This window comes from Seriola dumerili, unplaced genomic scaffold, assembly GCF_002260705.1.
Source record: "Seriola dumerili isolate Sdu_G_001 unplaced genomic scaffold, Sdu_1.0 BDQW01000052.1, whole genome shotgun sequence".
NCBI classification, from domain to species: Eukaryota; Metazoa; Chordata; class Actinopteri; order Carangiformes; family Carangidae; genus Seriola; species Seriola dumerili.
Window position 1 is genome coordinate 5,170,943 of NW_019174307.1, and position 26,740 is coordinate 5,197,682.

The 26,740-nt window shown below is 41.1% G+C and overlaps 1 protein-coding gene across 1 annotated transcript; it reads right to left on the bottom strand.

Moving 5' to 3' along the window:
* Window positions 1-220: 220 nt before the first annotated feature.
* Window positions 221-1,769, bottom strand: cdk5r2 (cyclin dependent kinase 5 regulatory subunit 2). The gene has a single exon (XM_022740103.1). It carries the CDS (start codon window positions 1,520-1,522, stop codon window positions 635-637), a length of 888 nt encoding a protein of 295 aa, XP_022595824.1. The 5' UTR covers window positions 1,523-1,769; the 3' UTR covers window positions 221-634.
* Between the last annotated feature and the right edge of the window lie 24,971 nt (window positions 1,770-26,740).

Sequence of the window (26,740 nt, forward strand, 5' to 3'; positions counted from 1 at the left end):
GTCCCCTTTAAAAAACATGCCCCTGATGTCTGTTGCTTGTCTAACAACTTAACTATCAGGTGGCTGAGAATTTAAAAAGCACAATATACTATATACCTCTGCTTACAAAGCTTAGGCTTATGTGCTGAAATTATACTGGGCTGACTCTGGTCCTCTAAGCCACACTTGGCTCTGTTGTGGAAAAGTGATTCAAGTAGAGGGGGGTGGGGGTGGGGGGGTAATGGCTGCACAGGTCAGCACCTCGGACAGCTCCGCCTCCTCACAAACACAGTTCTATTCTGGTCCTGCCTGGAACCTCACCTCACTGCGACACCTACTCTTACCCGGAAAGTAGGCTAATCATGAATGAATCGGGGGTTTGAGTGTCACTAACAATGTGATTTACACCACGAGCTCGATCCCTGTGTCACTCGAGGGACAAGACAAAAGAGGACAATATACCATTGGCATGCATTTATGAAATCTCCTACACTGTAGCCTAAACACCATACTGAAGTTGTTGATCACGAGAGAGATATTCAGCCCACAGGTGGGGAGCCTTCAACGTTGGCCCTTTCATTCAAAATCACCGTCATGTGACTTTGCAAAACATTCATCTTAATAATAAAACACCAGTGTCTTGTTCGTTCCCATGTCAGCGGTCCAGGTTTGAGTCGCTGGTGTCTCGTTGGTTTTTGAGATCCTGGAAGACCTCGGTGAAAAAGTGCGGGTCTGCGTTCAGCTGCAGCATTTTGGCACTCATCCTGTTGATGATCCGGAGAGAGGTCTCCCAGAAAACGTCCTTGTTCGACTCGATCATGAAGGGCTTGAGCGGGTAGGAGATCTCGTTGCCCATGTAGGAGTAGGCGAGGTAGAGGCAAGTCTGAAAGGTGCCCTGCAGCTCGGCCGGGCTGTCGACGCTGTCCGCTATGGTGTCTTCGCACAACAGGTACACGAACACCACGTTGGCCGGCGTGATGAAGCCTTGGTCCTGCCAGCCCTGGAGCAAAAGAGTCCGGTCGATGTTTCGGAACCAGAGGATCACCTCTCCGCTGTTCAGCTCTTTCAGTTTGAAACACCTGCGGCACATAAAGTCCCCCAAGCAGCGCAGCAGCTCTCCTGTTGAAGCCTGGATCACTATCCGCCTCGGCGACACCAGGGACAGGCTGCTGGGTTGCTTCTGGACCGTGGAGAGCCTCCCGTTTTGGACGACAGCCTCGTTGTTTTGCTTGGGCACCGTGGGCACCGGGACCGGGATGGGCGCTTTGGGTTTCTTCTCTTCGGTTTGGTGCGTTTTCCTGATGTTTTCGCTGTTGAGCTGAGCCACCTGGCTGGACGGGAGCTCGCGGGTGGGCAGCGGGTTCGGGGTCACTTTCTTGGCACTCTTCTTGGCCGAATTGGCCACCAGCTTCTTCCAGGACAGAGAGACGAACATCGAGTGCCGCTTGAGGCTTTTGTCGTTTTTGAGTCCATCTCCCGCGACTTCACCGTCCATAATAGAAGCCTTCTTGGACGCGGGAGATATAGAAAGGACGGTTCCCATGTCTGCTAAGGGAGAGAGCCGCGGTGGTGTGGATGCTGCTGCGACTTCAACGCAGGATCTTCTGCAGATTGAGAGGCGGTGGAGAACAGTCACGACGACGATTGAAACTCCATTTACGCGTTTATTTCCTCCGTGTGATCGCGCCTCGCCGGTGCTGAGGGATGCTGGAGCTGCTGCTCGGAGTGGAGTTGTATTCCAACAGATGCTCCGTCAGTCCCTCCGGGGACGCTGCGACACAGTCCACAGGCTGGAGACTAAACCAAGATAAGTCGCGCTGCGTAATTCATGGGTTTAAACGAACCAGCAAGTGCAGCCCCTGACTGACAGCCGAGCCAGCCAATGAAAGAGCCGATCAATGATCCAATCACCAGGGATGTTGCTTTTAGATCTACGTTCCCATTAATAGCCTATTTGCAGGTAACACTCACCTGAAAGGTTCAGGTGCTATTCTTCAACACTAGTCTAGTTACTTTGGGAAAGCAGTGCTATCTCCGTTTTCAGAAATAGCCTAACATTTATGAATGATGTGATACACAAAGCCTATTCACTGACCTTATCACCAGCCTGTAGACCAGGAAATAACAAAACACTGTTTTGGTCCTGCTGTGACAAACATGGCAGCAATTGATTAAACTAAAAAAATGCCCTGCTACTGCTTTTGTTTACATATTGAAACATAGCTGTCACATATTATTCATACCCCCCCAAAAAAGCTCCAAAGCACAAACAAGTAAAAGAAAGAGAAAACTATCCTCCACCTCATCTAAATCATCATATTAAGCAATGGAGTCAAGAACAGAGTTACTAAACTGCTCCTCAAAACTGTTTTCAAAACGTTTGAAACCACATGAACACATTGTTCTTCCCCCAGTAGTTCATACAAGAATGTTCCCTGAAGAGTTGCTGGAAAGAAATCTGTACAGAGTGTTTGTGCCAACGCTGGGTGAACTAAATTTAAAATGTTTTGCAGAAGCTGAGCGAAGCATAATGTTCTTGATGCCAGGCAGTTTCAGTCGTGTTTTAAAAGACAGAGCATCACCTGCACTTGTTTTACTTGAAATACACTGACTGGCCATGTGTCCCTTAAGTTGTAATCTTCTTCTCTTGATCTTTGAAATGTTAAAGTCCTGCTGTATGATCACTGGATGGGTCACAAAACAATGAGTTTTCAGATCAGCTCTGTCAAGTTATTTCATGCCGGATTGCATGCACACTTAAATACCTCTTATTATTATTATTATTATTATCATTACTGGAGCCATAAAAAAGTGTTTTGATCTGCTTTCCTTCAGTGGTGGTTCTGTGTAGTAGGACACATTAAGGAGTGCATAGCATGTCTCAGGAAACTACATAGGTAATCCAATTAGAACTGGCACTCCTTCACTAGGTTACATGACTAGCCTACTGTCTGATCTTTCCACTCAACATGACATGGAAACAGATACAAATAGCACTGAAAGTCTAACACCAGCTGCTTGTAATCGTCCATAGACCCGACGGTAAGATATTCCATTCTGACTGTTATTTATGAAGTGAAGGTGTGAAGAATTTTCAGATAAATGAGAGATATTCATGACCTTTTTATTGCCTTTCTTTTCTTCAGTGTTATGTGGAATTTGAGTTCCTGGTATTGTCCACTTGTATTTGGTCTCATGTCATTTTGGATAGTGAACAGTGATAAACTGTGTGAATGTATTGAGGTCAGCGCAACAGCACAGTTAACATACAGGTTAATGTGATATAAAATCCTGTAGCAATTAACCCACAAAGTGTAATTAAAAGGTAAGAAAGGATCCAACAAACTATTCAAAGACTCTATACTCAGATGAGTACTTACAATACAAATGTATTAGATAAAATAGGTCTAGGTGCAAAGAGGACAAGTACGGATATCGAAATAAAGTTAAATTGTTGTCCTTTCCTAGTTAGACTAACGTAGAAGAGGTCGGAGGTGATGGCTGATCACGTGTCTTGGAAATTTAGCTTTTTCTTTCTATATTACAAGTAACACATGATAAAAATATGTCAAGTAATTTGCATATTCTTCCACATTTGCAACTTCCCCTCCACCCATCATTGTCATCACCTTCACAAATCATCACCATCATCACTGATACCACAACAGACCAACAGCATACTCTAATTATCAGCACCACTATCATCGCTGCATAATAATAACAGCAATCAAACTGAGTTTTGCGCATCAGCCGTCGTCAATAAAACATCTGACACACCTGTTGAAACTGTCAACCAAACCAAAACAACTGCGTGGAGATAAAAGACTGAAGTAAGAAGGCGATTCAAGCCAAACTTCCTAAAACTGCAGAGTGCTCCCCAATTCACACCAACTCTTTTGATCATGCCAACGTTTGATCCAGCACATCATAAATCAGATGGCGATCAAAGGAAATACTTTCATCACGAATCAAACAAAACGCAACAGGATGTAACAGAGGAATAATCTCAATGTATTAGACATGAAGGACAAAGCTTTTCAGGCTCTATAATATATCATTATGTAGATACCAAAGAAAATAAATGTTTGAAAATCACAGGACTGGGATTAGAGGAAGAGAGCAATCAGGTGAGGGACGTTTTTTTGTTTTTCCTTAATTCTTTGTCATTTGTGCTTCACTTTTAACACATTTTATTATATATTATATAATTCAGCAAATTTGGAGGTTAATTAAGTGCCTCATACAGTAAATGTTTCAAATATGAAATGCACTGTATTGTATTGGCCCAAAAAAAAAAAAAAGAAAAAAAGGAAAAAAGAAAAAGAGTTAAAGTTGGAACTTGGAACCATAAATTTTAAGTACAATCAAAGTTAACAGTTTCTTTTGGGCCACTAGAGGGCAGCAGCTGTAAATGTAACACTGGCATATTATCATGTTTGAAATTCATGAACAACATTAGAATTCATTTGTAGTTGTGTTTCCGACCTCTTGATGAGTCTAAGCTCCTTTTAGCTCTGTGTTGGTCTCTACCAAGTCCTGATGAGTTTATGCTCCGCTATTATCAGCAGGTTGTCGTTAAGCCTTTCTGTCTGCAGTATGGTTAAGGACAGGTAGTGTATAGTTTGTGGGTAGGAAAACCAAAAGAATGATGCAAAATAGACCAATAGCTCTGTAGAGCTGAGGGGAACAGCAGATATTATTCTCAGGTAATATTCTCTGTGGTTTTGTAACTATGAGTTACCACTTACACACAGCCATTTGATCTATGGTTTTTATAAGAATGCACTGTTTAGTGCAGCTTGAAGTCACACCAAACTAAAATGAAAACACGCCATACACTATAATGCTGTATGAAACCTCTACAAAAGAGGCCGTGTCATTTTAACATGTAAGACAAAAGACAAAATGCAAAAACCTTGTAGAATATAAATGCAATTTTCTGCTCAAAGCAATTACAGACCTGTGAACTTTACGTGAGTTACTTTAGTCATTTCTTTCTGATAAAGATATAAAAATAAGTGGTACGATATAGCAACCAGTAGCAAGCCCACTGTTGTGTGCTTATGTTACGAAAATGGACACAATTTGCAGTTAAGTTGAGTTCGGATTTCTGCGGAAAGGTGATGGATTTGGGGGACACCATGTCACATTACAACAAAATCATCTGTGAATTATAGAACAGCAAAGGTAACAGTAACAGTAAAAGGGTTTGACTGCACATTTAGGGCAGATTCTCATAAGAGAACTTGAAGATGAAGATATGTAAGTGAAAAAAATCTAATTGTCCTTGAGGTCATGATTGATTGATATTATTGAGGAAGTTCAGTTGCAGCACTTTATGGCAGATTTTTGCTCAGGTCTAAGTGACAGAGGAGGAGTGACAATAGCAGGAGAACAGGAGCGGGAGGTATGGAGACAGGTTTGTCATGCAGTGACAGAAAAGGAGGAGACGGGGGGGAGGAAGACAGAAGCATCAAGCTTTATGTTGCAAAATACCAAACACAAATGAAAGGAAGAAGAACAAAATATCATCAAAAAATCTCAGCCTCTCTTTGCGTGTTCTGACTTTTTCAAGATGCTTTTTCAAGAGAGGACACAAGTTTCTGTGTGTCTGTTTCCTGGGGTAAGTTTGCCTCCTGGTGGTGTTTTAGTGCAACTATGGCAGCTGCAACAACGTGCATTGTCTTCTGCATCCGTTTTTATGTATTTGAAGTTGGTCTGAGCAAATATTTCATTCTCAAATCACTGCACTTTCTGTCAATGTGTCACAAAGTTGGGACACATTGTTAGAACCCTAAATTTAAAATGTACCAGCGTGAACCATCATAATGGCATGTTTGAAGTCATCTTTCCTCTATTTAAAAAGCATCTTAGCAGAGTTAGAATTATGCAATACAGATATCCCATTTCTTTATTTATTTATTTTATTTTCAGAAAAATAAATGTCATCTGTGGAGAGGATTCACACTCCATGTTCTTTTTCTTGTTTCTGAGCAGCAGCCTTGCACTGAAAGTTGAAGAAGTTGAAAAGTGCCCAGAGATTTTCAAAGGTGGTCCTTGAAAGCTGAAATACCTTGCACACATGCGATACTTTCAGTCCAATTTTACCTTCTCAATTCAGACTGTTTTTGCCTTTCATGGAAGCCTGGAAGCTGAATGATGTCTTTTCAAACAGCCAGTACCGTCAATCTGTAAATTTGGGGTGAACAAGTAACAAGTTGACCACTGGAGAGCAGTCACATCCAGTCGACTGCAAATCAACCCAGACTGCGTGGAAATATTTGTCATGAAGGGCTTTCTGGTGACATTTCCTGTCAGCAGGCGTCTTCGCCACCTCGTCCTGACATTTAATTAGTTTTAGTGAAACTGTGGGACGACGTATCAGGCAGAACGACTGAAGAGAGGAGGAGTGAAGGGTTCCGAGACTAATATTAGCTTTAGTGACAGAATTCTCCCGTCAACCATCTGAGGCTCTGCCAACGGGCCAGTGGGAGTGAGCAGGGAGACGGAGGGTGGAGGAGGAGGCTTAAAGCACTTACAGGAGAAAGATACTGCAACACTTTAAAACTGGCCTGTACTTTAATGTGAGACAAGTTTGATAAATATTATAAAACTGTCATTCTAATTACACCTATTTTCAAGCCAATGCTTATTTAGTTAGAAATAACTGACTCACTTTATCACAAAGTTTTGACATCATTCTCTTTATCCACCGTATTTATATGTGTACACATAATGTAATATGGCCTGTGTGTTAAAGATGAAGAGTAAAAATAATCTAAACACTGTTTTGGTCTGCCTTTTTAGAGCAATAAGAGGGGGACCACTCTCTCCCTCTCCCTCCCTCACTCTGTGTGTGTACATGTGTGTGTGTGTGTGGGTGTGTGTGCAGATCAAACGGCTTTAAAGGGATCGGGTGTCTTGTCTTATCGAAGACGTGTCTGTCAAAGCCTGTGGGAGGGATTAGCACGGCTGACACAGACAGGTGAAGACAAAATACAATCTAGAGAGAGCAGAGTGAGAGAGAGGCAGGTGGGATCATACAAACACACACAGAGACACACACGGAGACACACATACACACACACACACACACACACACACACACACACACACACACACACACACACACACACACACACACACACACACACACACACACACACAAGAAAAACAGGTGGGTCAATGTGAATGTCACAGACTTGTAAAAGAGCTGCCTCTCTCTTCTTGTGTGCAGCTGCATGGCCATGGAGTTGCTGATAATGGCGCCTACACATACACACATACACACACACACACACACACACACACACACACACACACACACACACACACTTGCACACACTTGCCGGATATTCAAGTATTTTCCCATCCATGACAAAGCAGGATTGTTAACACCACTGAATGGGGGAGTTCATATATCATAAAGAGTCATCCTCTCATTGAGAAATATGCAGCTATTCTCTACAGCTCTGTCTAGCTGCTTTTACTGAGTCTATCTTTCATAAACTTACATTTAAACGTGAGAGGAGATACATTTGGGTGTGTTCACTTCCTGCCTGTGATGTTGGGTTGTGTGGCTGAAATTCATCATCAAAATGCCCAGATTTGATTAACTTTATCCTTCTCTTCCACTACATTTTAAAAGAGCCATTCTGACTTAGCTTCAGCCTCTTTCTACCACCTCTTCTTACTTTGCAGATAAATATTTTCCAGATGAAACATGATATTTCTATAAAATATGGTGCACTGTTACTGATGAAACTATGCAGTGAATTACAAAGTTTACAAATTAGCTTCACCTCCACCAGATAGATTTGTTTTGCTTAAACAGGAACGCATCAATAGCAGTAACCTTAACGTTTCAGTTGAGATTCGGTTCTGCATGGTGAACGTATTACTTTTGATACGTAAGTACATTTTCCTCACTGATATACTTTTGCACTTTTATTTTAATTTGAAGTTAAATATGAATTAAAGTGAATTTGTGAATCTAAGACATATTCAAATGGAATATTTTTACAACACAGTAATGTTTTACTCCTTATATTCAGTGGATAATCTACAAACCCCTGCAGCTCAATCTGCTTTGCTGATGTTTGATTTTGCTGTGACAAACAGGAGGTGATTGTGAACGGCTCTGCTTTGAAAAGACTTTCATTATCTGTGTCAACAAGTACAAATGCAATGCAACGAACCACGATACGATATGATAAACGCTTCTTAATAGAATACAGCATTATGATGAGTATCTCCCACCATTGTTGATTTTCTATGATACTATTGCAGTTGGATAATGACAATCTGTCCATTAAAAAACATTATGGATACCAGCTTTGAAGCAATAACTGACAATGGTGATGAGGCCACCCTGTTCAGGCACATGTAACCTGCAACGGCACAAAAGCAGCATCTGGCGTTAAACAACCCCACCTGCCACTTCCTATTGAATTATGTAACAAAAGACAAAAACAACGATATCAAAACAAGGCTTTAGCGCTGTACCAATTCAATCAAACACAGCCAGGTGATCAAAGGCTATGATCTCTCTCTCTCACACACACAGTTACGGGTGGATGTAGGCCTTTCCTCTCATTTAAAAACCTGCCTGCAGTCCTGTCCGGTACTGTTGTGGCTCACTGCTATAATTACAACAAGGGATGATAAGCATTCAAATGCTTTGATGTTCTTATCTGGGGCAGCCAAAAGGCGGATGAGGACATGCACACAGTCAAGGCTCAATTTCTCAAGCATTCTCAAGCATGGTGTAAACCCACAGAACTTGATTGAAAATTGTAGCAAATCTTTTAGCTTCAGTACTGTTGAAGAAACACAGAGAGACAAGGAATACCCTAAAAAAAATCTATATCAATATCCAAAAAACTGTCATACAAGGTGGAAAAATGTAAGGTAGAAACATACAGGGAAAATCAAGGGTATCAATGTAAACAAACAAATAAATTCATGAAAAAAATAGATTGATTGTATGTTGTTTTAAGCCTTTCTTGAAATGCAGACGCTGTGCGCAGATTAAGTGACACTACCCTCCATAGCCACCAGGCTGCGCCCTTGTCTGGATGTTAAGTAACATTTTGTTATTCGGATAATCAGTCCTCTGTCTGTGTGTGTGTGTGTGTGTGTGTGTGTGTGTGTGTCTATAGATGTGTGTGTACACCTGTGCACTAAAGTGTGTGCGTGGATGGATATACATTCATAGACAGGGTTTATCTTAAATGCCCAATCCTCCCCAGACAAAGCCTGTACAATTATAACAGGGTACTGGTAGTAAAACCAAGAGGGGCACACAACTTCACTCCTTCACTTTTAAACACACACACACACACACACACACACAGTCTCTCTCTCTCTGCTTGTCATCAACCCCTGCCTTTGATGGCATGCTCTCTCGTCCTACCAACCCCTCTTTGTTCTTCCAAAATAAACCCTTCTCCCTTCTCATCTTATCCTCGCCTGTCTGCAAGAGCCTGTCACAAAATGAAGTAAAAATAACAACACCAACAAGTGGAGGTGATTTACAGATCTTTAAATAAATCATTTTTTTCTATGATACATCCAAAAAAAAATAGTAATAATGAGCTGTATATGTCAGCCCTGCAGAGCTATTCTAATACATTAACATTTTGAGAGTGATACTACACATTTTGTCTTAAAGGCCGCTGATAATGCTTTCCTTTTGCTCATGAAGGTAAATTAGACCCAAAACAAGATAAACCTCGTTCCGCCCACACCCTAATTTCCCTTTGGCTGACTGGTACAGTATAGATGTTGAGGTTCACACGCAGGTTCAAGTCCAATCTGTTTCTCAGTTGGAAAGGACTCGAGTGCTGTTTACACAGTAGGGAGATTCCTGCTCCATAGGAACAGAGAGTGGAGCCTTTGATGCTCAATAGGAGCTACTGAAAAAGAACAAGAGGAGGACAGAGAGAGAATATGGTAGGGGAGAGACGGAGATTAAAGTGATGATGACCTTCTTGGAGTAACCTTGGATTGCTCCTCTTGGAAGGATCACAAAATATGGGTAACAGATGTTTTATGTTTTTGTCTGTGGGCTTGTCGTGCCCACAGGGCAGAGGCACTGTGATCTGTCCTGGTTTCTGTGGAATTGCTCCGTAAATTTTTATATCAAACACATCGAAACAGAACATCTTACACGACATGTATTCATGTAAATGCCATTGACTTGGATTTTACTGCACGTCATAGATTCATTAACGGCTCACCACACAAAGTAACATGTTTGCAAAAGTTGCAGGTGCGAGTCCAGCTCACAAACCATTCACTCTTCAAAATAGAGACAAAGAAAAGCATTTTTAAATATCCATTGTAAGTGCAACAAAACTCGACTGCCCGGCGAGCTTCAATGCAAATAGACCCTTTCAGCCCCCCTGTTGCCTCTGGCTGTTGTATTTTCTCTGAGCCAGAGATCAGGGAGAGCTCCAAAGTTCTGCGGCTGCTGGCCAGCTGGCTGATACATTTCTATCAACTGGTGGCTATCTGACTTCCCCTCCCTCCCACATCCTCCTCCTCCATCTTTCTCTTCATCCCACTGTTACATTAGCCCAAAAACACACAAAGAGATACACATGCACACACAAATACTGTGCGCCTGTCAATGTGAATTATAAGGGAAAACCCCCCAGCCTAAGTAATAAGGTAACATTATTGTGTAAAGCATCATCCTGGGGCTCCAGAACTTCTTTTTTTCCGCACAAAATTGTTGTGTAACCTGTCGTGATAGGGATCAATTGAAGAGCAGTGCATGGTTTTCAATAGAAAGTATGCATGAATGAATACAAATTGTGACATCTTGTGTTTCAGTCTTGTTTCTAGAGATTACATTTGTTTTTGATTACAGAGAGATAAAGTGCACATGAACTCATGACAATCTGTGAGACCAAGTCATTGGAGAGAACAAGATAGCATAAAGTAAAGTATGGGTCAGGAGACAAAACTGTCTCTGGAGGATGGCTCCATAAATCATGATTCTTGTAGACCTCAGGACAGACACGGGATCCAGAACGTCCTCGAAGGACCCCATCTCCCAAGTGTCCAGGGAGTGTCGGGGACGTTCCAGGGAACGTCAGACAAATTATAGAAATGTCCAGTAAGTAGTGTCTGGGTTACTTTTGAGATAAGATATGTAAGGTGGGACAGATGGTGGAGGTAAGTATGAACAAGTATGATGTCATAAAGTTATATTTCAGCATTGGAGGTAAAACGAAAAAAGCCATTTCTCTGTCCATATTGATCCATATACAGACAGGTGACAAATTAAAAGAAACATAGAGTCTTTCACTAAGGTGTTGTTCCACCCTGAGCTTCCGAAACAGCTTCATTTCTTCCTCATCATACACTCTCCAAGTCTCTGAACTCTACTGGAAGGACGAACAACACTCGGCTGAAAGATGTCCCCTCATTTGGTGTTTTGATGACGGTGGTTGAGAGCGCATTATATAACGCGTTATTCCAAAATCTCCCATAAGGCATTCACCTGGGTTGAGATATGGAGGACTGGGAAGCAAATTGGGTTGATTGAAACCTTGTTGAAGTATTGAGGCTTTCAAACCAGCTGTATTGAAAGTGTTCACTTGGGACATGTAGAAATACCAATATACACATTGTCTCTACAAGGTCCTCCATAACTTACATTTCCATACTGGAGACAGCAGGAAACGTGCCATCCCAACAAAGCGAGAGCATCTCTAATTTTCATGCTCTCTCAACCATTCGGCGAGCCCTTGATCCATGATGTATAGAGGCATCTGCATTTTCTATGATTGATCAGCTTTTTCCTCTCATTTGTCACCCATCTGTATGTTAGATATTATCCTTGCCTTGCCCAACAACAGGGGGCAGCATTGCATCTTTGTGGTCCCCTCTCTTTCTCCCGCTTTTAGAGCTGGAACACATGACATCAACCCCTGCATTTCTCCCCCTGTGAATTACCAGAGTCCTCACCCAGGGGTAAGGAGTCATCCAAGTAAAACAAACCAAAGCAACCAAAAGGCTCTATTACTGGAATGTGGGTTTGTTACACCCACAGTGATCGGCCATCTCTTCAACAGGTGCTGCAAATATGTGGAGGACAGTTTCCATTAGTTTGATTATAAAGTTTTCAATGCAGCTTTGTAGATATATTTTTTTTAATTGGCTGTCATGATATGTATAAACATGGGAGGAAAAATTGAAAGCTTAAATAGGAAAATTTACACCAGAATATCAGGTGTTAAAGCTCCTGTATGGTCAAGTATTTGGCCTGCTGAAATGCCTGCTCCTGTGCAGCACTGGAGCAAACAGAGGAACCCCCCCCCCCCCCCCCCCGCACACACACACACACACCAGCAACAATTTTATTATTCCTATCAGATATCAAAGACTTGATGAAAGATGAGAACAAATTACATCTGATAGAAGCTACATTCAACAAACTACAGCTGAAAATCTCTCGCTCCAGTCATGTTTGATTTGTTGTTTTTGTGCAGTAGCATCACATATCACACGGTAGGCAGCAACACAGCCTAGCTTAGCAGACAGATCACACGGCTACTGCTAATGTGGATCTTGTTATTGCAAGGGCACCCAGAGGAGCATTTTAGCCCCACAGTGGGCCTCCCTCGCTGGGCCGCTATCGTCCCACATCAGCCCTGGGCTCCTTGATGTGGTTTGGGAGGACATGACGGGGCCGAGCGGGGCCTAAAGTGATCAGTCGCACAGTAACATCTGAAACCCATTTCCCCACAATTAAAGAGAGAGAGAAACTATCAGGACCAAACATCGCCCGTTTCCACGACATCCAGTCAAACATTTGCATGTGTGTGTGTGTGTGTGTGTGTGTGTGAGCTGTCCCTCCCCACCACAATCACTCGCAGACACACATACACACTCCTTTCCCACCCTAAACAGTGACAGAGCATTTCCAAATGTGTTTACTTAGAAAGAAAACCACTTGCCACCAAAAATGAGAAATATCAAGACTGATACTGATACTTGAATAAATAGGGAGAAAGACGTATAAAGCAAGGAAAGAGATGATAGATGGAGGAGTCAGAAAGGAGGGTGCCGGCAGATGGTGTCAGGTTAGTTTTTCTTTACACACCTGTGCTGCTAGTGTCATATACAAAGTGTTTGCACCACAGAGAGAAAACATGAGAACTCACTCAGAGTATGTCAGTTAGAAGATGCCCTGTCTGAGATTTCTCCCTACCGTGTGTGTGTGTGTGTGCATTAACAGGCTATGCGTGTTGAGTTGCTCCGTCTGGATGCTCATCGGACATCAAACACAATAAGGCATCGAGTGGAATGGAGCTGATTGCTATCTCCAAATGTAATCAAACCAATTCAAACCACTAAAACACAGGCACATACTCCCTCGCTGCTCTCCCTTACACACACACACACACACACACACACACACACACACACACACACACACACACACACACAGACACACACGCACGCACACACAATCACACATGCACACATGTCCACACATCTTCCCCTACTCCAAACCCAGAGTAGAGGACGCAGTCTTCCACTCCTTTCACAGTGCCTCCTCCCTGGTTCAGATCATTGGTCATGATGTGCTCGCCATGTCCTTGGCCCAGGATGTACGGCACAGTCACCGAGTGCTGCTCTTTACTGTGGTATCAGTGGTCGGCCATTTTACAAACATCCTCCAAGAGAACCTGTCAGTGAAGTTCCTATCCAGTCGAGCCAAGAACTGCAGCTTCCCATGACCCTCAGCTTTCATGGCTTAGCTTGACCTACAATGAACCCAAAGATGACCTTCTGGAACAGCTCGAGGTTTTTGATCAGTTTGTCTGTTATGAATGAGGCATGAATATGATAATATCAGGCCATGTAAAAGGCTACTTATCATGCTCTTTGGGTTTTTTAGGTTAAGTTTGCCTTGCGCTCTCTGATCATCTTTGGCTCGGTGGCTTTCCGTAATGACCGCGGTTCTCTGTGAGTGTGTATGTGGAGACACAGAAGCAGAAGGAGGCTGTTATGTGTGAGACACAGAAACAGAGATGAGCTTTGGGATAATTTAAAGTGCCTGATCAGTGAAATGTAGGTGATATCTGACACCAAGTTGGGAATAAATATCCTTTTGAGGGTCAGAGAAAAGATGCCAAAGATCATGTTTGGTTCAGGGACCTTGCACCTTGGATGTTATAGGTGTTTTTCAGTTTCAGCTTTTTTGTCGGTTTCTTCGTAACAAAAATATCTGCGAGAACATCAGGGCTGGTCAAATCTTCTTTAGCTCTCTTTTTGAGTAGTAATGATTTGTGGGCTCTGGAATACTTCTGACAGAACAATCCGTTACAGTAGCATATGAGAGTCATCCCTGTGTTCCCATGATCCTATGTTCCCCAGATTTATATGGTGCATAATGGTGACATGGCAAAGGGTCCTATGTTCCCAGGGTAATATGTTCCCCAGTTCCACATGTGCTCTCTCAGGGTCCTATAGTTCCCCAGCTCTATATAGCACATAATGGGAACCTGTAAAAGACATCATGGGCTTTTGTGGAAACTTTCCAAAGGGATTCCAAAGGGTCTCAATATAATAGGCCTACACTGGTGAGAACTTATCAAATGGTTTGGGGTCATGGAATCACCAGAGGTCATAGCTTAATGCTTCTTACATATAGGGTAAGGGTTAAGGTTTGGGTTAGGACACAGGGAACATATGGAATCCAAACATAGGACCTTGGGATCTTAAGCTCCTTGGAACATAGAACCCCGGGAACATACATGTGCTCCCTAGCAAACGAACCAATGAAATGTGAGGAGGTTAAGTGGACAATGACAAAGACTGACTGAGAAGAAAGTGAAGGCAGAGGCATAGAGATAAAGCCAGAGGGAGACAGAGACAAACCAGAGCTGTAGTACAAGAAGCAGAGACAATTTAGAGAGCACTGAGATAAAACAGTGAGAGAGGCAGAGACAGCCCAGACTGAGAGACAAGAGTCTAACAGAGGCAGAGCCAAATCATTATTGTTTGATTCTTCGCTAAGACAAGCATGTTCTAAGTATCCAGGAGTGAGCGGTACTTTCACTGGCCTTTCTCTGAAAACACCATCACAGGGAGAGGCATTCCTTAACCCTTCACCTTTTGTAACTTGGCAACAACCAGCTATCATCTCCCATTGCCTTCCTCAAGAGACGGGAGGGGAGCTGACGAGCATGACATCAATTTGTGGCTGAGGAAAATCAAAGCTCTGAAAACAGCGAATCCAAACTAATCTGTTACGGGTTTGGATTATGAGGTTTGCTTGAACTGCTCAATGTATACAGGTTTGACGTTTCGGGGGAGGATTAAGATACGGTATGACCAGGAATACTGTATAAAGGATTCAGTACCGCACCCACATGTGCATGTAGTATGCTCAGACAAAAAAAAAAAATGCCAGAGAAACACATACTGAGTATGAGTTTTAAAGCTTTAAAGGAATAATAGCTTAGCACAAAGACTGGAAGAAGGGGAAAACAGCTAGCCTTGTTCTGTCCAAAGACAACAAAATTCACCTACCAGCATCTCTAAAACTCACTGATCAGCACGTTATATTTTCATATATTTCATGCAATAACCTGAAATTTAGCTTTTGCATTTGGGTTAGCTTGTGTGTTACGTGTCTTAATACTAAGCTATCTTACACCTGTTGGCTGTAGCTTCCCCTTTACTGTACAGACATAAGAGCAGTGTTGATCTTCTCATCCAGCTGTTAGGAATAAAGAAAAGAAGTGTCTTTCCAAAAATGTAGTTCAAAGTATTTTTTTAAGTACTGATAACAAAAGAAATGCCAAACTTAGCTTGGATTTGTGAGTGAAATACAGAAGTAAGATAGTAAGATTGACTACAACCCAACAGCTATAAATAAATATTCTGTTTTAGTTTACCTGCTTATGTTACATTATCTTGCATAGTTGTGTTGTTTTTGATTCAACTTCTCATAAAGCTATTTTTTAAAATCAAAACAGTCAGTTAGTCAGTTATTTATGTGTATAGTTATTCGTTTGCACTATGTCATTCTCCCCTGTTATTGTTATTCTCATTATAATATTACAGGTAAGTTTTTTTTTTGCACTGATGTTGTTTTTCATCTCATTGTCGTTGTTTTAAAGTGCACAGTTTGTCTTGCACTGGCTGTGTTTTTTGTGTGTGTGTGTTTTTTAATGTCTACTCTATGTACGTTTAAAATTTCCCCCTGGGGACAAATAGAGTTTCTTGAATTGAGTTGAATTGAACTGAGATCAGATATGAATCAGTTAGTTGAAGCTGTAGATTCATTTTCTCTGTGCATGGCGTTCCACCTTTGGTGTTAACCTCTGCAGAGGGCCCCTTTCGCAAAAGTCATATGAAACAGATTTACCTGGCCAGAGCAGGGAGCGGAGAAATGCAGCGAGAGGAACAGAGAGAACAAGACAGAGCAGTAAAGAAGGGAGAGGGAGGGAGAGAGAGAGAGAGAGAGAGAGAGAGAGAGAGAAAGGGTTAGAGAAGATCCTCTGAGGGCAGCAGCTCTGGTTTCATCCAGCCACTGATGCTGACTGGCAGCCATGTCAAAAGCTAAGAAGTCAAACGATGCTGATTCTCAAGTTCATCTTTAGGGCACGTCAAAGTAAAGCTTATTATACATGGTTTTGGAGGGCCAGGAATGTGCAAACACACTAATTCACATACACAAACACACATATGTAAGCACACACACACACACACACACACACACACACACACACACACACACACACACACACACGCGCGTGCGCGCGCCTACACACACACACACACACAATAGGTCATGCAAAATATATGTTTTTGTGCTTGTGATATATGTATGCATGTAAAGATGCGTGGATGCATGCACTGTAATTTGTCATAACATCTTGACTATTACTATTTAATGAGCAGTAAAAACTTTCAGGGTTATTATCTACACATACTGAAGAGTGGATTAAATATAATTACTGCAAAGACATCTTCATCTGGAGATTACCTCTGTGATGTAGAGTGAAAACAACAGGCGTGGACACAGGGCTCATAGATTACTGATCAGAGCACAGGAAAGATAATCACATGTCCTCATTTTTTTCTGTATGTGAGGTCCAGTATGATTATTATGTGCAGGTCAACGTCTTTGTAAAGTCAGTTGATTGCATCCTTCCTTTGTAAGCTGATGATTTTCTTCAACAGCTGAATGAACACTGAGGTCAGTAACTATAAGAAAAAAGTTATTCTCTACAAAACTGTTTTCTGATTTGTACTGTAAATATTCATATTCAGTCACTGACAAAGTAAAACACTTAATATCTGGCTGGTGTTTCGACACTGAAACCATCATCATAAACCGTGTATTACATGGAATAATCGAATGATTCACTTTGATTGTTTTTCTGAGTTGCTTCATGTGCAAACACAACTACCAATGAAACAGTAAAATTGTATTTTTGAATGTGACATTTTGTAACCCCCCCCCCCCACACACACACACACACACACACAGTTTAATTAAATTATTTTTCTTTAACAAATGCTTGGAATTCAAAGTCTGACCTTGTTTAGACTTGATCAGTGCCTTAAAGGGCCCAAGGCACATCTCATTTTATTTAATGCCTGAATTTAGCTGTTGCGTTTTCATAATGTCTCTGTGGAAATTTTGTCATGTTATGACAAAACACTCATTCCCTATTTCCCTTAAAATAATTTACAGTGACAACATTTTAGCTGTGGCATCCTCGACATAATAATTTATTTGGCCTCAGAATCTGTCTACCAGTGCCAAGGTATTACCCAAACCAAGAATGAGGCTTCCTTTGTGGAAGGCTGTGATGCATTGGTGCCATCCATCTTTTCCTCCTGATCAACACAGGGGCTCAGGGTCAGGAGGAACCAGGCCTAGAGGGTTGTAAACCTGATTTATGATGAAAAAAGAGTTGCCTTTTCATTCAATTTGTGTCTTAAAATGTAAAACTAACAAAGTCAGTGACATAAAATATATTAAATAAATATTAAATAAATACTGAAGCAAATTCTCATGCCATGAATCCAGATTTGTCTGTTGATTCATTTCCACTTTAAAACTGGGCCTTAACAATAATATACCATCAATACCTATTGCAGCATTAAAAGGATTGCTTAAAAATATTATATTATAGAAACATAATTAGTGTAAAAATCTTTACTTTTTGCAGCATTTTGAAATAATTAATATATATACTGTATGTATATATTTATATATATGTATAAATATTTTTTCGCCACTTTTTCTAGATGTTTTCAGTATTTATGTATTTCTTCTGTTACAATATGTATAGCTATACACACATTTATATGTATTTAGTAGGCCTACTTTACACACTAGTTAGCTTATTTGTCTTGTCTTTGCACCAGAATACTACGAGAGCACACACACACACACACACACACACACACACACACACACACACACACACACACATGGATGGGAAATCTTTACAAGATAGAATAAATCACCAACCTTAGATACCTTTTACTTCGGACATGCTGTGTCATGCTCAGATCATTTTTCATCATGACTTTAATGTGAATTGCTTGAGTGTCAGCACTGCTGTGAAGGCAACTAGAAATCTTCTTTAAAAAGGAAACAAAATATGGAAGAAAAGGTAAGTTGGAGGAAAAAGACATTCTCTAACACCCAAAATGTTTTATTCTATTTTCCAGTGGCATTAAACTCAACATTTACCAAATTCTTGTGTGAGGCAAAAAAGTTTTCACAAAGTCATAAAAATGCTCCATTGTGTTTTACAACATTGCACTCCATTTTATGTCCATTTTTCCTCTGGTGGGACAAACACGGCTGACATTACATCACTTACAGAGACAGCCAGTTCTGCCCTCAGTAGCACAGAAAGCTAAAACGCACAGAATTTGAGTAATCACAGATTCACTACTGTCACACTGGTGTCACACTGGTGTCACGCTCTCCGTAAGGCAGTGGGACTAGATGCTCAGTTCCCATGTGCCACAGTTAGTTCCAGTGCCTGGCTATGGTAGTAGTCGTTTGCCTGGGCATGTCTTGACCTATCCCTGTCCTCAGCACTGAAATGTCGTGCTTCTCTGCGCCCTGTAGAGGGAGCAGCGCCCTATGCTCTTGCACCATCTCCTCCTTCTACCACAGCTGGCTGTAACACCTGCTCTCCAGATGTCCTCTTCCGCAAGAGAGCTTGACTTTCAAACTTTGTGGTGTTTTTTTTTTTTTCAGTAAGCATCTCTCTCTCTCGGCCTCTCTCTCTCTCTCTCTTTCCCTCTCTCTCTATCCTACAAAAAGTGCCCTCACAAATGCAGCCTTCTTCGTGAGCTCTCCTCACCTTTCTCCTCTCACCTCTTACCTTCTGTTGCTCTCAACCCTTCTTTTCCATGCCGTGATTATTTACACAAGTCTTTATTACGCTCGAGCTGTAAGCGGAGGTGAAGTGAAGGAACTGAAACATCACCTGGTGACAGAGTACAAGAGACACAAGGGCACCTCTTCACATCACTCCATTATGCCACTCCCTCCCCTATGCCCTCTATATGCACAATATAGTCCTTTAAACCAACAATGATGAAGCATTAGTTTTTAATGCCACTTCAGCACCTATATACACTTCAGCACCTGCGGCTCAATAGTGCAATTAGTATATTTTTCTTTGGGAATGAAAAGAAGGAGGGAGTTGCCACACGCAAATGTTTTATGAGTCACATAATGATTCAGAGAGAAAATTGGTCTAAACTTGAACGATGGATAAAGTGCTACACGTGGGTTATATCATACCGGCCAACTGTAGTAATGAACTTAAGCAGCAGTCAGTGAAGTGTCCTGTGATTCCAGTGTGTAAATCTTTTTGCCCTCGTTGCAATTACCCCTGCTGTGTTTGTAGTAAATCTGAACGCATATGGTCCTGCCTTTGAAGACACACTTACTAATCCCAGAGAAAAGAGAGGGAGGGAAGGGAGAGAAGGACAGCAGGGAAAAGAAAGGGAGAGAGACCTAAACAAGGGACAAGAGAGTTGTAGCTAATGTAGGAAAACTCTGCAATACTTTGTCAAAAACCCTTTCAGGAACTCCATTATCACATTTTAACAGACAGAACAAGAGATATATAAAAAAATAAGGGGAGAGAATGAGTGTTTCAACAGATGTTGATGATTCGGTGTGTGTCTGTGTTTTTGCTGTATTTTTGGATTTCACCGGATTCTTAGATATTAAACACAAATAATGGAGTGCAAGATTATATTGATTTTTTTTTTTATTTACACCACCACAAAATGGCACACATATAAAGGAAAGCAGAAATGGCCAAAGGGGAAGGCCAGGTCTTTAATATTTGTCAGGAGAGGGAAGCCACAGGGAGGGTGTTTCCCTCTGGCCCAGGGGCCGCTGCTCTGGTGACCGCTGCCTGCCTGCCTGCCGGGGCCGCCTGTTAGCAACAATGTTTGATCCCGAGAGCCCGAGATCCCTGGAAAAGCTGAACTCTATTTGCCTGGGTTGGTTGACTTCTGGAAGCAGAACAGTCAAGTCAGCAGCGGACTGGCCCCGATTCTGTGCAGCTGCTTGGAGAGCAAACACCACGAGAACCGCTCAAGGAACCGCTTGGGGAACCGCCACAGTACCGCGTGGAGAACCTCGACATGTGTCATAGCCACAATTTACAGAGTTGTGTGTTGTGAAACAGATATATGATACCACGACACTTAACAAAGTTATTTTGGAAATGGTATATAAGTCCTACCAACTACGAGCTTGGCTGAAGCAGTGTGGAGTTTCTCATCAAAGTGTGCTCTCTGCTCTCACTCACATGCAGTTGCAGTAATTTCAATTTACTTTTTGCGCATCACGCTGTCATGCCTTTAGGTCTTCCCAAACAGCGTATACGCAGACATGCACGGGACTGCTATGTGCTGGTCTCCCATGCTGTAAAGTGCATCATTTTAGAACACACATGCTATTGCTCACTGAAGAGCAGCATGTAGGCAAACGCTTAACCGAGAGTCATGTTTTACAAAGTTACATTCTGAATGTGACTGTCATTTGGTTTTTATCCACAGTGGATGACTAATACTGCTCAGTATCAGTCATTCCCACTGGTCTGTGAAAAGCTCCATGTCCAAAAACAGCAAATCTCTATTAGTCATTACACCATTTCTTCTCTATTTCTGTGGTTTGGGGGTGTATTTACATATATACAGTTACAAGTGTTGTACTTGTATATTTCTGTTCATTCATTTTACATTTGTGTTTAAATAATTTTCAGAGTCAAAAAATCTGAAACTTTAAAAAAAAAAAAAAAAAAAAAGGAAACAAGTCAATCTAATAATACAGACAGAAAGCAGACGTCCCGGGATGTCATACCCACCTCTGCCACAATGAACACAAGCTGTACTTGAGTCATTCTGTTGCTACACAAGAAGAAACAACACAACTAAACAAAAGAAAGGCAAAACAATGGAAGGAATTATAAATATTACAGAAACTAAAATCAAATCATAAGTGTTGTGAGACATTACTGTGCTGATTCCTTGTAGGATCCAGACAAGCTGCTGCTGAGCTTATGTCCTCACACACGAGACATATACAAAACAAAATGCTTTATTACAATCGTACAAGTAGAAATCCACATGCACACAGGGAAAGAGAGATATATTCCCAGAAGGATTGATAGTGATGGCGGTGTACCATTCAGGGTTAGCAGGGCAGCTGTTCCTAGTATCTGGAGCAAATATTCCCAAGCCATCGTCATGACACACAAATACATAATGATCAGTATGGCCACATCAGCCCATCAGAAATCCTACTGTACACACACAGATGCACATATACACATGTGCGCACACACATACACACACACATACACACGCACACATGCACACAGAGAGAGACGGTTCCCAGACTTTCTTGGTGATGCGTGGAGCCTCATGCCCCCGTCACCATGTGTTCAAGTAGCGCAGAGGCAACCACATCAGGGTCTTTCGCCCCACCCTGCTCACCCACAGCATCCAACACACAGACAAACACAAACACAAACACACACACACACACACACACACACACACACACACACATAGGCTTTTGTTACACAAACATAACATGAATGAACACAAATATGCAAGTACAACACACATAAACCAGACTTTTATGTACACTTTTCCTGTATATATGCAAATACATTCACAGACCACATAAACACACACACATACACACACACAAGCAGATGCATGCTCAGCCTGACCATACACATATGGAACCATGCAGGGGTTCAAACCAATAATGTTTTTTCAACTAAGAAATGTTCCTGGTTGAATCTGGTTGATGTTACTGTGGTTCGGGTTGGTTTTAGAAATTTTTGGAAATCTAAAAAAAATGCCATGGGAAAGGAATGCATGTATTGGAATCATCCTGAAAGGCAAGAATTAAATACCATTTTCCAAATGTTTAATGAATGTTGTTTTGTATATTCTGCAACTGGTGGTACTGTACACTTGCAATGCAGAACACTCCATAATCTTTTATTTACTTTATAATTTTCATCAAGAGCCCAGTGGGATTTTCCTGCTGTTATATTTTTTTTACAGAAATCACTTTTTAAAAAAATTATCAGAGCATTTCACTTCTCTCTTAGTCTAACAAACAAATATTTATTACAGAACCACAATGTGTCATTTATACTAAAGACCTCCTAGGGTTTCCTGACCTAGTATTACGTGATTATCTTCAACAACTTTATATAAATGTTGCTCTACTTTTTATTCTAATTTAAATGTATGTATGTGTTTATGAGCTACACCTCATTTTCTCCTATATGAAATGTTGTATTCTAATACTCCCTGGTGCTTTAGACCAACATTTCTTTCAAGCAAGTTCAAAGTTTTTATTCCGACAAACGACTTCCTTTATGTCCCAGTAATTTGTCCTGATAATTCAGAATTATCAGTTACTTAGATATAGAATGGCATAATTATTAAGTATCACATTTAGCTTCTGCAGATGTTTCAAGCAGCACAAACTCAAACTTCCCATGCCCTGAACTCATTTTATGAAGAGTGATGGTGACCCTCTTTGACCCTGCAGAAGACCTGCAGGGGTCACACCTATTAGAGTGGTTATAAACTCTCTGGTTTTCTTTCTGTCTGTAATTAAAGCAATAAATTACCTGCTGATGGTGGCAGGGTGTTAACGGTGGCTTTGTGCTGCTGTCTTGGGCAAGATGTAGATGTCGTATTGACAGTGGTATTCATACGCATCATGAAATTATTTTATTTTTAGTTTATCTTTAAATATGTAGTAGTTTATGTATTTGTGTCTCCGGCTCACATGGAAGTGAAATAAGCTGATGTTTTTTGTTTTATATAATTAAAATCCTTAGGACATAATCATATTCATTTTCTCATATATTACTTAAAGAAATATTGTCATTGTGATTATGACATCTCTGCCCAGCGTGTAGAAAAGAGTGCAAAAAGATGAAGAAAGATGAGACAGATGGAAAAATGGCCAAATTAAAATGAAAATCTACATCTCCGAAGTACAAGTAAAGAATGGTTATTGACTGTTTATAATAAATGCACTGATTATAATATTTACAAAATATTTTTTAACATGAACATGAAACAGCCATTCTTGATTCAAATCAGTGTTATTCTTTTTATAGACAGTAATTAATGACACACACATTACACACACTAACCCGTCTAATTAGTATGCAGATTGTGTTGTATATAGCTGTGATTATTAAGTTGTAATTATTACATTTCCTGAATATATTTAGGTATCTGTCGGCTGGCAGCTCTCCAGGAACAAAGCCACACTACACTGATGGTGCTAAATGTCGGGCCAGTGTGGAGTGAAGTAACCGTTGACTTAATGGAAATATTGACCAAGTTGTCAACGTCTCACCCCTCAGTCTGGACCTCTTGTTCGCTCGATAAAACATTCCCATGATACAACACGTGCACACACACACACACAGACATGATCGCATTTTCATCAGCGTCTCTGTCTTGTATGGTTGCTATGGCTATGAATGGCCCTGATTTCAACCGTAACCAGCCCTCACACGGATCCAAGACCAAAAAACATCATGATAACCAGTGACTGTATATTTCAGAGACAGTCAGCTTTGTTCCTCTTTCCAGTGCGGTGATTTAAAGTTCAAAATAACACCAGAAAATGAGAAAAGATGGAAATTACGCAAGATGTCTGGCTCGCGGCTGGTATGTTTTACTCCAACTTAGTGCAAAATTTCTTTTTCAGTAGAAGGCCCAAATGAGATGCTGTGATTCTCTCACTCACTCACTCACACATATCATGATTATGTTCCCCTCGCATTGGATTATGTGTCTACATTATGAACTGCAAAGGCCATTTTCAGCTCTTTATTATGTGTAAAAGCTCCATTTAGTCAATCAAAACAGCTCTGGTTAAAGACAAGGCTATAGTAATAAACCTTAGACCACTTAGGGTTAGTCCACCACTGTGACTTTACTTTACTTCTTTTGTGATTGATGAATCTACTTCTTTCACTTCTTGTGCACTGAACACATTATTTGTAGGTTAGCCGCAGGGAAGTTGTAAGTTCTTACGAGAAGCTTTCATTTTCAGGAATGAAACTTAATTGATCCATATGCAACGGTGATTAAAAGGCCCTACAGGGGCAATGTTGGTCATGAGGAAACCCTGACGTAGGAGCATAGCTTCACTGTGTTTGGTCAACAGATGATGAAAGCACTGCTCAATTATAACTGTTATCTCAATCAGAAGCTCTGAGCCGGTTTGTCAGGTCGTTGTGTGCGTTTGTAAAAGCAAGTAAAAAAAAAAAAAAAAGTTCCTGTGAGAAAAAACTTTAAAGAGATCCTCCCCTCCATCACCATCATCTGGATACAATTGTGTCATTACAGCCGACTCCTGTCTGTGGATGCGGGGATGTTAAATACCCTGACGATAAGGCCTCAAAATTAACTTTTATTTTCTCAATCCAATCCCTTTTTGACTTCTTCTCTCTCTCTCTCTCTCTCTCTCTCTCCCTCTCTCTCTCTCTCTCTCTCTCTCTCTCTCTCTCTCTCTCTCTCTCTATCTCACACTCCCCTGCATTCAATCTCAGGAGCCACACAAGAAGTTTGGGATTACAGGAAATAAGGTTGCTCCCGTCGAGGCACGCGGGACCTCGTTTGGCCTTTGACCTCACTTTGTGACTGGCTCATGGACGGTGACTCAACACAGACACGCATAAACACTTACCGTAACTCAAAGCTCTTGTTCCCGTAACTTTTTTAAACAAACGAGACGACTTGCAACTGTGTATTGCTGCTGGAAGTGATCGATGGCATGGAGCAGCTGCCGGAGTTTTACTGGAAAGACTAATGAAAATCACCTGGTTTCAAGAATCTGTATGTTATTATTATAACACAACATGGTCTTTCCTAAAGTGCAGCATCATAATTCCTGGAGCGCAGCTTTTGAAAACAGTTTACAGAGCACCGGCCTCTGAACCAAATGCCTGTAATTTCCCCTGCAGTGAAAATAGTGAGGGTGTTATCTATTCTTACCAGATTAGTGATTTTAGCAGAGAAAATGACTCAATTAACATAACTATAGAGATTTTCCACCAGCATGTTATGAATGTGTGTTTGCTGTGTTGACTTCATGCAAATGTGTGTATCCAGCCTGTGAGCACATGTGTGCATGTGAGTGTGGCTCATTTAACAAATCATCTTCTCTTGATCCTCATAAGTGACAGCTACTCATTCACCTGATATGGCAGTCAACCCCACCCTATTATTTAGCTACAGCAAATAGCCTCCCCCCTCAGCGTGGGTCAGTACTAACCTCTTCATCTAATCACTCCCATGTTATTACTTAGTCTGCCCCGAGAATCAAAGACTTCATCCCACATGCAGAGCAATTTATGGTCATTTTAGACGTCTTATTAACGGGCAGAGAGATTTATACTGGCGACACAGTCCACATTTTATTAAGTAAACAGCAGCGATCAGACAGTCAATCAGCTTTTGTAAATAAAACAGATGGGCAGAGTGAAGAAGATTTGTTTTTCACATGGTTTCCTTAAGTTCTTCAATCTGGCACCTATATTTGGGAAATACAGTCTCATCGTGGGACACAGGCTTATTGAATCATAGAGAGCATGTGGTGACCCACCAGACACAAGCCTGTGACTCATTTTGGATCTTGGGTAGTGGCTTAACAACCAGTGGGGTAACTAATTGTTGTTTTCATATATATTTTGTGTAGATATAACGAAATCCGTATGTGTCCTTAAACAAATGTGTGACTGAAATGTGTGTAGTTTTATGCAACAGACCTATTTATTCAGGGTTTAACATCATTAACATCTCACTATGTATTTGAAGTTTAAAATCTTTAAATTCTAACAATTGCTCATATTCTCACATCTAATACTTATGCACATCATAGGTATACTTACAAAAGTATCAGACAGCTAAGCTGCCTGGGCTTTAGTTGTAGCTCAATATTTCTTGTTACATTCATGGCATAATTACTCTTCTAATGGTCTTCTCCACCATTTGTTTGGTGCACACACTGATATTCATTATTTTGCCATTTAATATTTGGTTATAAACTGTTGTCATAACAACTCTGAACATTGACAAACCTCACTCTGATCACTGGTGGTGCAACTCCTGCACAATGGAGTGTACAGGAAATACTTAATTTATATTTAAAAGTTAACACATTTCTCTTTCTGGG